The sequence below is a fragment of the Vulpes vulpes genome, chromosome 12 (assembly GCF_048418805.1).
Source record: "Vulpes vulpes isolate BD-2025 chromosome 12, VulVul3, whole genome shotgun sequence".
NCBI classification, from domain to species: Eukaryota; Metazoa; Chordata; class Mammalia; order Carnivora; family Canidae; genus Vulpes; species Vulpes vulpes.
In genome coordinates, this window is record NC_132791.1 from 145871220 (window position 1) to 145887215 (window position 15996).

General features: G+C 36.0%; 1 protein-coding gene across 5 annotated transcripts in view; it reads right to left on the reverse strand.

Annotated features, from left to right (window-relative positions):
• PDE4B (phosphodiesterase 4B) overlaps positions 1-15996 on the reverse strand; it is a 530398-nt gene that overhangs the window by 414081 nt on the left and 100321 nt on the right. For 3 of the 5 annotated variants that reach the window (XM_072730657.1, XM_072730658.1, XM_072730656.1), the window contains exon 3: positions 9327-9565. The exons of the other annotated variants lie outside the window; for them this stretch is intronic. In XM_072730657.1, coding sequence (XP_072586758.1) covers positions 9327-9565 — 239 coding nt within the window. The remainder of the gene's footprint in view (positions 1-9326; positions 9566-15996) is intronic. 5 annotated transcript variants of the gene reach the window in all.

The following is a 15996-nucleotide window of genomic DNA, read 5'->3' on the forward strand; positions in this document are numbered from 1 at the left end:
TCCAGTTTACTACACGTTTTTACCATGAATGAGTATTAGATATTGCCAAATGCTTTTCCTGCATCAAATGAGAAGAATGCATGATTGTTCTTCTCTGTTGGTGTGATAGCTTGCACTGATTTATTTTCAAATGGTAAACCAGTGTTGCATATCTGGAATAAATCCCAATTTACTTATTTCTTAGTATATGTTGCACAATTTTATTTGCTAATTTTTTTTGAGGATTTCTGTATCTCTGTTCAAAGGAGATACTAGTCTGTAATTTTACATTCTTTTTTTTTTAAGATTTTTTATTTATTTACTCATGAGAGACACAGAGAGAAAGGCAAAGACACAGGCAGAGGGAGATGTAGGCTCCCTAAAGGGAACCTGATGCAGGACTCTATCCTGGGACCCCGGGACTCCAGGGTCATCCCTTGAGCTGAAGGCAGAAGCTCAACTACTGAGCCTCCCAGGCATCCCTATAATTTTGCATTCTTATAATGTTTTTGGTTTAGTTATTAGGGAAATTCTGGCCTCATCGAATGAGTTCATTTTCTGGAATAGATTGTAGAGATTTGGTATCATTTCTTCCTTCAATGTCTGGCAAAATTCATCAATAAAACCATTTAAGCCTGGAGCTCTCTTTTTTAGTAGGTTATGAATGTTCTAATCAATGTTTTAATGAACATAGGCCTATTCATGTTATTTATTTTCCCTCAGTGCATTTTAGTACTTTGTGACTTTCAAGGAATTAGTCCATTTTATCTAAATTTTCAATATGTAGGAATAGAGTTATTCATGGTATTTATTATTCTTTCAATCTCCATGGGATTAATAGTGATGACCTCTCATTTCTAAAAGTGGTTATTTGTGTGTTTTCTTGCTGAAGAGAGGTTTATCAATGCATTTATTGATCTTTTCAAAGAACCATTTTTCTTTTTTTGTCCTTCTGATGTCCTCTATTGTTTTCCGGTTTTCAGTTGCAATGATTTCTGCCCTATTTTTTTTTTAAATTTTTTTTTCTGCCCTAATTTTTATTATTGATTTTCTTCTGCTTGCTTTAGTCTAAAATTGTTCCTTTTCTTTCTAGTTTCCTGTGACTGATTTTATCTCTTTATTCTTGTCAAATATATACAAATGCTATAAATTTCCCTCTAAACACTGCTTTTACTACATCCCACAAACTATGATAAATTATGTTTTTATTTTCACTTATTCAAAATATTTTTAATTTTCTCTTGAAATTTCTCTTTGATCTGTCTGATATTTAGAATTGTGTTATCTAATCTCCAAATTTTGGGGTTTTTTTTCCAGCTATCTACCTGTTACTGCTTTCTTGTTTAATTCCATTATGGTCTGAAAACATTCTTTGTATGACTTTTATTCTTTTAAATTTGTTAAAGTGTATGTTATAGCTCAGAGTCAATGCATGTTGATGAACATTCAACACAGCTTATGAAGAATGAGAATTCTGTTGTTGGATGGAATATTCTACAAAATTTTAATTAAATCAAGCTAATTGGTAGTACTGCTTAAGTCAAATATATCCGTAATGATTTTTCTGCTTGTTTGTTTTGTCATTTGCTGAAATGGTGATATTAATATTTATTGCCTTTTTTCTATTCATGGCTTTTATTATTTGTTCTCCTCCCCTTTTTCTGCCTTCTCTGGTTTTAAATGAGCATTTTCTATGATTCTATGTTTCTCCTCTCTCTGCATATCAATTGTAATTATTTTTAATGTAGTAATTTCTATAGAGTTTTCAATATACATTTCAAAATAATCCAAATCTGCCTCACTGTGTAGGGCAGGTACTTTAAAACAAAATAGCCCCAATTACTCCCTCCTGTCCATTATGACATTTCTGTCATTTATTTCACTTATCCATATATAATCATCCCCCGACACATTCTTATTCCTCTCATGTTTTATATAGTTAAGATTGGTATAATAAAAAAAAGATTAGTATAAAACAATTAATGTTGGGGTACTTGGTTAGCTCAGTTGGTCAAGCCTCTGACTTCAGCTCAGGTCACGATCTTGGGGTCCTGGGATCAAGCCCTGCATCTGGCGACATGCTCAGCAGGGAGTCTGCTTCTCCCTCTCCCTCATCCCTCTCCCTGCTTATGCTCACACATGCTCTCTCTCTCTCCCACTCCCTCTCTCAAAATAAATAAATAAAATATTTTTAAAATTAATGTTATTTTATCTTCATTTATTTCTTCTCTTACACTCTTCCTTGTTTTATAGAGATCCAAGTTTATGCCCTATATTTTTCCCTCTCACCAAAGAACTATTATCATTTCTTTTGGGGCAGGAAGGTTGACAATAAATTCCCTTAGGCTTTGTTTGTATGAAAAAAATCCTAATTTCTTCTTCACTTCTGAAGGATAATTTTGCTGGTTATAGAATTCTAGGTTAGTGAAGGCTTTCTTTCAAAGTCTTAGACAATTTACTCCACTCTCTTCTTCTTTTCATAATTTTGTAACAAAGTTTGCTTCTTGCTTATCTTTGTTTCTCTATATACATTTTTTTCATTCTTTGGCTTCTTTCAAGATTTCATCTTTGTTTTGGGTTTTCAGTAGTTTGAATATGATATTGCCCAGGTATAGATTTTTGAGTATTTATCCTTCTTGACATTCTCTAACCTTCTTAAATCTATTATTGAGTATCTGTCATCAATTTTGGAAAATTCTCATTACTTACATATTTAAATCTCTTCCATTATCTCTCCACTTCTCATATTCCACTTCTCATATACTTATGTGACACCTCTGAAAATTCTCTCAGATTTTTGGATGTTCTGTTGTTTGTATGGTTTTGGTAGAGCTGTTTTATTGTTTTTATTTTTCTCTTTACATTTCAGTTTGCAAACTTTTTGTTTTCAAGCTCAGTAATTCTTACATCAGCCTTATCCACTCTACTAATTGGCTCATTTAAGGCATTCTCCATTTCTGTTATAGAGATTTTTATTTCCAGCATTTCTTTTTGATTTGTCTTAAAGTTTCCATTTCTCTGCTTTATACTATTGACCTCTTGATTGTTGTTTACTTTTTCCACTACAGCCCTTAATATACCCAACAGTCACATTTATTTATTTGTTTGTTTGTTTAGTTTTTAGAGAGGGGGATAGAGAAAGAGAAGGGCAGAGGGGCAGAGAGAGAGGAGAAAGAGAGAATCTTAAGAAGGTTCTATGCCCAGCACAGAGCCTGACACAGGGTTTGATCTCACTACCCTAAGATCGTGACCCAAGCTGAAATCAAGAGTTGGACATATAACCAACTGAGCCACCCAGGCACCCCTCTAACAGTCACTTTAAATCCCCTTTCTGATAATTCTAATATATGTGTCATATCTGAGTCTCATTCTGATTCTTGCATTGTGCCTTCAAATTGTTTTTTCATGCTTTTAGCATATTTTGTAATTTTGTTCTTGTCATTAAAAGCCAAGCATGACATATCAGTTAATAGAAATTGACAAGCAGGCCTTTAATGTGAAGTTTGGTCTTGATCTGGTTAGGGTTTGGGCTGTGTTCCATGTTTGCTGTAACCATTAGTGCTAGAGACTTCCAATTCCTCTAGTGTCTTTCTTTTGGTTCCTTTATCTTCTATGAGCTTCCCTACAAACTCTTCCTTAGGTAAAGTCTTTTTAAGCTGTAATTCACTTTTATTATCTTGAAGGAATGTTGCTGTGGTGGAAAGGGATTGGAGAGAAGAAGAATTACTCCATAATTGTTTGATTCTACACACATCACTCTTTTAGTGGAACTATGTCACAAGTGCTTCTTAGCTTTCTCCTCCCATACTTAAAACAGGCAGGCTAACGGGTCTGGGGTTGGAGAAAGTCCTCCCCCTAGGTGGGATGTGGTTCCAGTAAAGTAATTTCCCTTGAAGAATAGGATGTTTTGGAGAACAGTGTAGGCATATTTCACAGTGGTTACTTTTCCTCTCCCTGTGCCAGAGCCAAAAAGGGGCCTTTCAAAGTTCTTTACCATGAGAAACAGTTGGGGTTACAGGAAGTAAAGCTCCCTAACAATGCAACCCCCATGAATTTCTCATTCTCTTAACAGTCCACAGCCTTCATACAAGGATTCCCTTGTAACTACCATTTAAGTTTCCACACTAATGTATGACTCTAGCAGGTTCTGCTCCAAGGAGGCAGATCTCAGCTGTGACTCTCTGGATTCTCTAACCCCCATTCAAAAAAATATATGAAACTAAGACTTGAGAGAAAAGCAAAGGAAATAACAAATCCAGAACTCAATGGCTTAAGAGTATATTAAATAACAAAGAGATCAACTAATAAAGAGAAAATTTAAAAAAATAATCCCAATATATACATACTAAAGGAAAGAAGATACTAAAATATCAGATTTGTAATCTGAGTATTACAAACTCAGATGGTCTTTCATGAAAGGGACATGAAACAATAGCAGCATTAATGTCTCTTACAGAAAATAAGAAATATTATTACTCAAAGTCAAGAATATTCAGATTCTAAGACATGATGGTTATTATTATGTGTCCATTTGACTGGACTAAGGGATGCTGAGAAAGCTGGTAAAGCATATTTCTGGATGTGCCTATGAGGCTTTTTCTGGAAATGATTATCATTTGAATTGGGAGACTGAATAAAGGTCACTCTCACCAATGCAGGTGGCATTGTCCACACATTTGAGGGACTGAATAAAACAAAAAGGTAAAGGAAGGGCAAATTTGTTCCTTGCTTGGAACATCCATTTCCTTCTGCCCTTGGACATCAGTGCTTTTGGTTCTTAGGCGTTTAGATTGAAACTGGAACTTACACCATCACACCTCTTCCCCCCATTCTTGAACCTTTAAATTTCTACTGGAACTTATAACATCAATTCTCCTTTCCTCAGACCTTTGGACTTAGGCTGAATTATACTACTGGCTTTCCTTGTTCTCCAGCTTGTAGATGACATATTATGGGACTTTTTGGTCTCCATAATTGCCTGAGCCAATTCCTATAATAAATCTCATATATATCCTTTGGATATCCTTTTGCTTGTGTTTCTCTGGAGAATCCTAACCTAAGCAAAGACTGTCTTCGGAGCCTAAATCAAAGAAACGGGGCCACATTAGCTCTCTTGGAGCATAACCTTCAGTAATATGAAAAAAATCTTCTATTAAAAAATGCACTGAAGGAAATTTCACAGATGAAACAAATGTGGGATGAAGGAGTCTAAGAAATCCATTACATATAGCTATGAAGTGTTTCTGCTAATAGTGAACTAGATTATTTCAACTAACCCTTTGCTTTAAAAAGGTTAAGTATCTCTTTACCTCCTTAATATCACCAAAGTGACCAGTTAGTAAGGAAATGACAAGCCAAAATCTAAAGAGAAGTGTCTCACCAGAGCTATATGATAAACACCAATGCTGATTTGCCCTGAGGACATTTGTCACAGTGAATAAATGTGAACATTAGTTTGATGGCCTTGTGAGTCAAGAGGAACTGCAATCAAAGCTCAGACATGCCGTGGTGGGAAGTCCAAAAGGAAAGTCCTCCCAAATTAAACTAGGACTTCATAGGGGTATTTGCTCAGAGTCGATGTAAAAGAGAAAGGAAAAACAAAACAAAACAAAACAGAAGAGCAGAGGGGGGAATGTCCTTAATAGGTTGTGACCATCAGCCTGGATGTTTGAAAAAACAAAAAAACAAAACTCAAATCACTCTAGAAATGTCCCAGTGACTCTATAAACCTGATAGAATCAAAGACAAATTCTCTGTAACTAAGCACACCTTCTTCTTTAAACTTTAGGCTTTAAACTTGCCTACATGACGAGATGACCACAGGTGTTATACTATATGTTGGCAAACTGAATTTAAATAAAATAAGCAAATAAATAAAAAAATAAATTTGCCTACAAATAATGTTTCAATGACAATGAGCAGCACACAATAAAAAAACAAATTAAGCACACTTCATGAATCTAACGCTGAGGGAAAGAAAGCCAGACCCAAATAAGTATATATTGTGCCGTGTCATTTATATGAAGACAAAACATTACTGATCATTGTTGTTAGAAGTTAGTGACTAGAAAAAAGCTGACTTGTGGGGTGCTAGTAAAATTCAGTGTCTTGATTTGGGTGCTAATTATGTGGTTGTGTTGAGTTTTATCAAGGTGTACCCTTATGTATATCATTTCTGTATGTGGGTATACTTTAATAAAAAGGTTTTTTTTTTAAGTATGAAAAAGAACCATCAGAAAATAGCAATACCAGAAAAAAGATCTATGGAAATTTCACATACCTAAATGAGCAAAGAGGCAAAATAATTATTTTTACTATATTCCAATAAATTTTTAAATGTTTGAAAATATCTGCAATATGGTAAGCAGCCTTTAAATTGATCTTTTTTTTTTTCTTTAAATTGATCTTCAGTGATGCCCACCCACTTGTGTTCCTGCCCTTGTACAATCCCTCCCCTGGTGTATGGACTAGACCTATTGAATATAATATGTAAAAGTGATGAGATGCCATGATTAAGCTGTAAAAATATTTTGACTTCTATCTAACCCTCTATTGGTCTGTCACTCTCTCTCAAAGTGCTTGCTCTAGAAAAAGTAAATTGCCATGTCATGAGTAACCCTAGGGAGAGGTGCACGTGGCAAGAAACTGATCTTTCTATATACTGGGCACCACCCTTCATTTGCACTCACTCAAAGTTCTTCATTTGCTTTAAAAAGACAGCCCTATACCTATGGCACATTTACCACACCAACCAGAAGCTCAAGATCAGTTTCACCCAGTTGTAACTGGGTGTTATAGCCTAGAGATCTTTTTCAGTCTAGATCAGGAGTCACCAAACTGACTGGCGGGCCAAATCTAGCCCACTACCTGTACGTGTAAATAAAATGTTACTGGGACGTGGCTACTTTTATTCATTATGCATTATCTATGGCAATTTTCACACTACCACAGCAGGGTTGAATCATTGTGACAGAGACTCAAAGCCCACAAAGCCAAACATATTTATTATCTGGCCTTTCACAGAAAGTTTGCTCACTATTAGTTTAGACGAGATTGATTCCATATTCTCAGTGCTCTAAGTGGTCAGTATAATTCTTTCTCTCATATGGTCATAGGCTGTATCTCTTACATTCGTGAACTTGTATCAAGTTGATGGCAATAATGATAGGTGGAACTCTACTTCCTCACTTCTAATCAAATGTCTTTCAATCAGATTCCTCAGCCAGCAATTTTATCAGTCTGCAACTACCAATATTCCAGTGACAGCATTTTTAAGGAATATATATAAATGCTTTCAGTTATTTATATTTAAAACTAAATTTAGAGTCAATGACTGATATTTTCTCATATACTAAAAAGTATCCAGGTAATTGAAATGAAAGACATGTTATGACTGAACTACTAATATGTAGTATTACCGATTACACAACATAAACTCTCTGGATAATAGCTAAATCCTCCATTTCAATCTAAACTACAGGACACCCAGCATGAGGCCACTAATAGTTGAGACATGGTTTACTAGTTTTCAAAAGCCTTCGCTGGATAATGTTCAAGAGGAGAGAAACTAACATTTGTTGGTAACCTAATGTGCTTTTTACTAAGATAGGTACCTTATAGAGATTACCATATTTAATCATCACAATAGCCTATGAGGTATTATTACTGTCTCTGTACAGATTAATATACTCAATAGAGAGAGAGAGAAACATGTCCCAAATGTCAGTTGGGATTTGCGACTTCTTTGTGAAGGACAATTCAACAACTCTCAAGGTGTACCTGAAATAAATAAACTCAAAATTTGCAAGATACATTTTATCCAGATTGTTATTCTAAAAAGTACATCATCAACACCTGCCAAAACCAGACCCCGCTGTGCTGGTCATCACCTCTTTAGCTGCTGGTTTGTGAGGAATTTACTTCTGGGAAAAGAGTCTGGGATGATGGAAAGGGCAATCAGAGAACTCAGGAAAGCATACATTTACCAACTGGTATGAAAGCATTTCAATATTGTAACAACTGGTACAACTGTACCAGAGCCAATTTGCTGAAAAATAAATCTGTGGAATTCTTTACAACTCCAAATCTGCAATTCTGCAGAAGCATAACCAAGATGAATTACATACAGAAGCTATGCAATTGAGTAAGCAATCTGGGAGTGATATGCCCATTTTAGTTCTCAATGATTGGCTATGACTATTCGAATGTTAATTCAGTTCAACAGAAGATGGTAAATCAGTGCTTCTCAAATTTTTAACCCATTCTCCCGACAATGTGTTATCACGCTTCTCTATCACATACACACTGTCTGATGAACCATTTCATGCCAATAACTGGGATAGCTGTAGTCTCAGTGATCTAATTCTGAGTGTATTTGATAAGCAACAACTAAAAAATGCCCTGCATTATTCAATGGATATATATTGAGCTACTCATCAGCACTGCAGAGTTCAGCATGTGGAAAGGGTACCATAAAAATCAGATTTTAATGACTGAATATGTTTAGTCCTTCTACTTAATAAATGATTTAAACAAAAGGTGCACCATAATTTTACAATCTAAAACTACACAAAATATAAAGGAAATATCTTTCATTTTAATGATAAAACTTCATGTTATGTAAGCAGGCTATTCTTGGAAAATATTTGAGAATTGCATAGAGAAAAAAATAAAATGCTAATTATTAAATATATGATAAAACACACATTTGAAGCAGCATCAGGGCACAGTTTTAACCACAATTATAAGATTATGTGTACTTGATTAACTTCTCAACTCTAGATTAAAAAAGCCTCTTTTTACAAATACAGATTTTGCAAAAACAATCCAAGCATCTCTCATGATATAATTTTCATTCCTTTTTTTATTTATAACGAAAAATTTATTTCATACATAATCACAAACTGAGATTAGTAAAGTGGTATTATAACAAAAAGAAGCTATGAATAATTATATGTCGAGCAGAGCAATAAGAATATCTCCTGTCATATATACATACATAATTCCTTTAGGTACTCTGACACAATTGTGCTTTTCTAAATGGAAACATATTGATGCACACCAAATAGTTTTAAAAACAGCAGATCATAGGCAGTAATTTTGTTTTCCCTTGACATTAATAAAAATGCATTTCATTCGTCCCTCAATAGGCTCCTTCCAATCTTAACAAGTTGAAAATATTTCCACTGTTGAAAAGGCCTCATGTTACTACCCCAAAGAAAACAAATTCTCAAAATGTCAATAGCCTTAGTTATTCCATAAACAACTAACATTTTAGTAACAGGAAATTATGTTGGAATAATCAGAAAATAAAATTTAGACTTGAATTTAATTGCAAGACTACTCACCACTCCTGGCTTACAGTTGTAATAGCGATGCTTGGAAGTGTCATCAAAGGCAGCGTAGTGGGTCTGGAAATGCCATCTCCCTCAGGAGTCCTTGCTCTCTCACTCTGTCTTTGGGCCAGTGGTGGTAGCTGTAAGTTTCCTGAGCAACACCTTCTCCCTCTCCAGAGGTCAATCCCAAGTGTGTTACTAGAAGAACTATAGGATTTACTCAAGCTACATTCCAAATAATCTTTAACATTCTGGAGGGACCACAGAGAAAGAAAAAAGAAAAAAAAAGAAAATGAAATTCAAATGTTTAAAATGATGTACAGTGGAGTGAAATAAGAATCCAAATGATCAAGTCATCAGTCATAAAGTCCTGATCTCACAATCAGAATCTAACACTGACAAAACCTTGAGAGAAAACAAGAAGTGGGCAGGGTGGCTAAGTCTCAACTTTTGGATTAAACATATCAGTTGCATATTCTTGGTTAGTTTTAGGATCCCAGTTATAGGCTACTAATGATAGCATGTGAGTTAGAGAATTTTCTATCTTCTTTCTCTTTCTTTCTTCTCTTCCTTTCTTTTTTAACTTGCTAAAATGAAAGCTTATAATTGAACATATATTTTGGAAATCATTGTTACCATTCTGCAACATGGGGAAAAACTGTATTAGCTAAGGCATATACTCTCTTGTTCAGTGTTTTAAAACAAAAATATTTTCTATCTTAGGACAGAAAGATGTTGATAATTATGGATAACTGACTACCTGTTCCCATAAAAGACCTCCTCAGAGTTGAAGGGTTGAAGTTTCTTTCCCTCTCTCTCTCTCTCTTTTTGTTGTTGGTAAAATTCTATAAGAGCTCAGAAAAATAAGAGCACACTTTATCCAACCCTGAACTGAACTGCATGTGTTCAGTACATACCCTAATGCTGACATGAATGAACTACTTGTTAGAAGATAAAGACATTGTTTTATGACCACTGATAAGAGTTATTCATTCTTCCTGTATCTCTTAGTGACTGTGGTTCCTGGAACTGCTGGGAGAGGGAGCCCCAAATGAGCCACTGCCTATGTACCATTCATACCAGTTCAAAGACAGAAAATGTCATAGCATGGCAAATACCCATGGATAGCAACTTGGAGCTAAAAAAATTTAACTGTCACCCTCTACTCTCATCCTAATATGGAATAATAGAAGTCCTGTCACCAGACCAAGGTGCTTCACCTGAAAGTCATTCTGTGGCCCTAAAAAGACAGGGCCTTCCTGCTAGCCTTTCAGAATAGATTTAGAAGAACCTGGGAATAGACCTCCAAAGGTTTAAACAACAGAAGTTCTCTATCGCCCACTCCACGCATTCCTATCCTAGTTTATACAAGAACAATTCAAGTTTCAAGGTCTACCTGGGTTCATGCAACAAATATTTGTTGCCCATCTATTATAGTTTTGCACTGTGCTATTTAAGAAGGATACAACAACAAAAGAAAGCATAGTATTTATGCTCAAAGAAACCTCTACTCTAGTGATTATGCTTCTCTGATCCACACAAGACATTTTGATGAAGGAAATTTGGGTATGAATAGGCCTGACAATTTTCAGGGGCCCCACTCTTTTTACATGAAATGGGATACCATCACATTAATAAAACAGAATACACAAAGTCTTGCTGAAGAGATTCAAAAACAATTAAGAGCCAGAATTCATGACTATAAGTCAGACTGTTCTAAATATTCATATAAAGAAAGTACTGGTTATCTGGAAAGCAAGTCATGAGTATATACTTTACCTATGCAAGAGACTTTGTGCCAGAGAACAGAAATAAGGATATCATTTAGCTAAACCACCAACCAGTATAGACTCTTTAATAAAGTTATTGGATATTTTTCTCTTTTAGAAAAATGAAGTATTATCAACTAGGTTTAATTGTCATAAATGAACTAAATGGGTACTTATTTGACATTTGCTGTTTGAAAAGTAACAAAGTCCCACCTACCACAAAATATCTCCCACACTGATTTGTCAACAGGCTTAAATTACAAATCCGAAGTCATTCTTTGAGTTAAAAGAACGTGTTTTAAAGATCCCAGTAGGGACGCCTGGGTGGCTAAGCCATTTGGTGCCTTCCTTCGGCCCAGGGCGTGATCCTGGAGTCCCAGGATCCAGTTCCAGAATAGAGTCCCACACTCCCTGCATGGAGCCTGCTTCTCCCTCTGCCTGTATCTCTGTCTCTCTCTCTGTGTCTCTCATGAATAAATAAATTTTAAAAAAGATCCCAGTTAATGTAAAAGTGCATTGTCACAAAAGAACACAATAGGGTGGCTTTTTAGAAATTAACTTAAATACTGGAAACATTAATATTATATTACAAATACTCATTAACCCATGTGGAGCTTTTCATAATTATCTCAAACTCTCTCATACTCATATCTGTACAGCATTCCCCCCAAATCACTAGCATCCTCAAGGGAACAACCTAATTCAGTCAATTCTCAATTACTGAATTTGAGATCTTAGACTTATAGTCCAATTTCAACTAGCCTGATTCTGGCTGACTACCCACTCATCAGATTAAAGATCTGGGGAAAATGAACATTAATTTGAATGTTACTTCTAGAAATCGCAAATTTTAAAATGTATTATACTGCCCCAAATTCACCCAATATCTCTATAACCCCAAGGGAAATAACCCAGTTTGGGATTATCCTCATGCTCCTGGATAGCTATTTAAAAAATCAATATTTTTGCCAATATAACTCCAAAAGGTTATCACAAAAGAGAAGCTAGTGTGAAACCCTGCACCTAAGTGGGAAAACTCTGCAGGGAGGAAGGGAAGGGGACAGGGGTACTCTGTCCTAGCTCCAAATTAAAACTAATCCAAGTAGGACCACTTAAATGCACAGTTGAGGCATAGCAGTGCCTAAGTAGTTATGACTTTGTTGCCACTGCTGTTGTTTTATGTTACCTTGGTTAAGTATATCCCAGCCCTTTTTCGAGCTTGCTCCAACTATTGAATTCTGACTAAACTCCTGGTAAGGAAATGTGTTTGGATATTTCCAAGGACATCTAGTGTGCTTGGGTACAATTCAATCTGGACCATAAGACAGAGCTTTTCAAACCTTATAAAACTGGAAATGGAAATTATGGAAAGCATCAAGTGACACTAGGGTTCCTAGGAAGACTAAATATGTCATGAGGTTCGATGAGACAATAATAAAAGTAATTTTGCCTTTGAAAAACATAGTTTTATCATAGGCAATCGACATCTATTATGAGTAGTTTGCCCAGAGGTAAGTAATATATTTTACATATAAAATCGGTCCCTCTGTGTGTGTGTGTGTGTGTCTCCCATACACATATTTCCTGGTTCTTCTTTCTGACTCTCTTTAGCCATTTTCCCCTTTTCAACTCCTCCCCAAACCAGCAAGTCCCACCTCTTTAAGTTATCCTGTAATCCCTAGAGTTATGGGACACCTGGGTGGCTCAGTGGATGAGCATCTGCCTTTGGTTCAGGGTGTGATCCTGGAGTTCTGGGATGGAGTCCCACATCAGGCTCCCTGCATGGAGCCTGCTTCTCCCTCTGCCTATGTCTCTGCCTCTCTCTTTTTGTGTCTCTCATGAATGGATAAATAAAATTTTTAATAAACAAATAAATAATAAATCCCTAGAGTTATAATTAATTGCTGTGTTCAGTACCTGAATAGTACTAATTTACTACTGACTTCAGGGACTTAGCTCCCAGATGCAAAACTTAATACATACTGTTCCAATGTCATTCATCATATTAATTCTCCCATTAAAGGTATTTGTGTACAACAAATAACTGTATATAAACACAGTAGTCACAGTTATTCATAAGTCACAGCTTATTCTGACAGAGCTGAACACAGTGTCTTACATGCAGTAAAAGTCTTTGCAGAAGTCCTTCCCCTACCAGAAATATTTTTCTAGAAAGAAAGAAAGAAAGAGAGAAAGAAAGAAAGAAAGAAAGAAAGAAAGAAAGAAAGAAAGAAAGAAAAAAAGAAAGAAAGAAAGACTCTTCCCCCTGATTTTTAGAGGGCTCACTTCCTCACTGCCCATATGTCCTGTCTATATGTCATTTCCTCACATTATCCCTCCATAAACACTCTATATTCTTACCATTCAAGCATTCTTTGTCCACTGACCAACTTCATTTTTCTGTATATATTTCATCATAGTTGTGGTTATTTTATAATTTTCTATTGATTTTTCCACCTCTTCTCTGGAATATAAGCTTCAAAGGGACATGAACACTGTGCTATTGAATTTCTAGAACCTAACCAGCATTTGGAATAACACAGGTGCTAAATTAATACTAAGTGAATATTTAAATCACTTAGTAAATGCTGAATTAAACTAAAGGGATATATGATCAAATCTTCCTGACATAAGGGTGAAATATTACTTCAAGAGGGTAGCATATAAAATGTAAAATCTGCTAAATTGCTCTTGTTGTGAGGAAAGAGGTATTGTGTGTAACAATAAGTATGAGCTTTCACACTGTACTCAAAGAGTGGAGGTGCACTGTGAAAAGTTCCAGGTCGCCACTGTCCACTAGAAATAAAGTGCAAGCCACAAATGGAAGCCAAATGTATTAAATTAAATTTTAAATTTTCTAGTAGCCTCATTAAAAAAGTAAAAAAGAAATAGGTGAAATCACTTTTTTTTTTAGTATAGTTGATGTGTTACATTATTTTAGGCATAGGGTAAAATTACTTTTAATAGTATATTGTAAACTCAACACCAAAGAAACAAACAATCCAATCATGAAATGGGCAAAAGACATGAAGAGAAATCTCACAGAGGAAGACATGGACATGGCCAACAAGCACATGAGAAAATGCTCTGCATCACTTGCCATCAGGGAAATACAAATCAAAACCACAATGAGATACCACCTCACACCAGTGAGAATGGGGAAAATTAACAAGGCAGGAAACAACAAATGTTGGAGAGGATGCGGAGAAAAGGGAACCCTCTTACACTGTTGGTGGGAATGTGAACTGGTGCAGCCACTCTGGAAAACTGTGTGGAGGTTCCTCAAAGAGTTAAAAATAGACCTGCCCTACGACCCAGCAATTGCACTGTTGGGGATTTACCCCAAAGATTCAGATGCAATGAAACGTCGGGACACCTGCACCCCGATGTTTCTATCAGCAATGGCCACAATAGCCAAACTGTGGAAGGAGCCTCGGTGTCCATCGAAAGATGAATGGATAAAGAAGATGTGGTTTATGTATACAATGGAATATTACTCAGCAATTAGAAACGACAAATACCCACCATTTGCTTCAACGTGGATGGAACTGGAGGGTATTATGCTGAGTGAAATAAGTCAATCGGAGAAGGACAAACAGTGTATGTTCTCATTCATTTGGGGAATATGAATAATAGTGAAAGGGAATATAAAGGAAGGGAAAAGAAATGTTGGGAAATATCAGGAAGGGAGACAGAACATAAAGACTCCTAACTCAGGGAAACGAACTAGGGGTGGTGGAAGGGGAGGAGGGCGGGTGTTGGAGGGGAATGGGTGACGGGCACTGAGGTGGACACTTGATGGGATGAGCACTGGGTGTTTTTCTGTATGTTGGTAAATTGAACACCAATAAAAATTAATTAAAAAAAATAAAATAAAATAAACTAGCACATCCAAAATATTGTCATTTCACAATGTAATCTATATCAAAAACTATTAATGGCACACTTTACATTCTTTTCTATTTGTACTATTATATAGTCACAATCCAAGATCTATTTTTACATATCTCCATTCACACTGGTGCTTAAGAGTCACATGAAGCTAGTACTACCATGTTGAACAGTGCAAATCTAGGTAACGATCACCCACTCTGATCGGCTTAATATTCTTTGAATGTGCTCTTCTTTCTTGGATTTTCTTTCTTGTATGCAAAACCCCCATCTTTTGTATTTTGACTGTGGCAACCAATTGCCTCAAGGGAGGATTCAGATTATTACGGTAAGGATGCAATGAAAAAGACAGAATGGTTGTCCATCTTTTATAGACAGAATGCATTGCTTAGTTTTATTCTCCCCCCCCAAAAAAATTTGGAGCATGCACTCTACAGATAGTATTAAGAGACAATCCCAAGCTTCTTTTATCTTAAGAAAAATTATTTATAAATTCCAGAAGTTTTCCTTTAGATGTCTGGAGCACAGCATGGAAATCTGAACATCGCTTTTTATCGTGTGTACTAAAACTTAGAATATGAGTTAAGGGAATTTCCCTTGTGGTCAGGGAACAGAGAAGGGGGAAATAAAGAAAGGAAATATTGTCATAGGTGATGATACTAGAACACTAATCTAGAGTAGAAATGACAAAGGGGTGCATTTTGCAGGGCAAGAGCCTCATAGCATAGCTAAAGCTTGTTCTGGACTTGTGGCTTCAAGATCTCACAAGCACTTACAGTAAGTGCTGAGGGATACAGTAAGAAGCTGAGAATTAGCCTCAGCTTGTTTGCTAAGAGATTTGCTTCAGCATGAGGCAAAGTGAACAGAAGTCTGTGGGGTGAGCAGACTGAGGGTAAGGGCTAGGGAGAAAGCAAAGCTTTTAAACAACCAGAGCCCCCCTGAGAGGTTAGTTGGAGTCCATGCAGTGGAGAAGAAGGTCAAACTCACAGTATACTAAGAAGGTATGCTGCTCACGGTGAGAG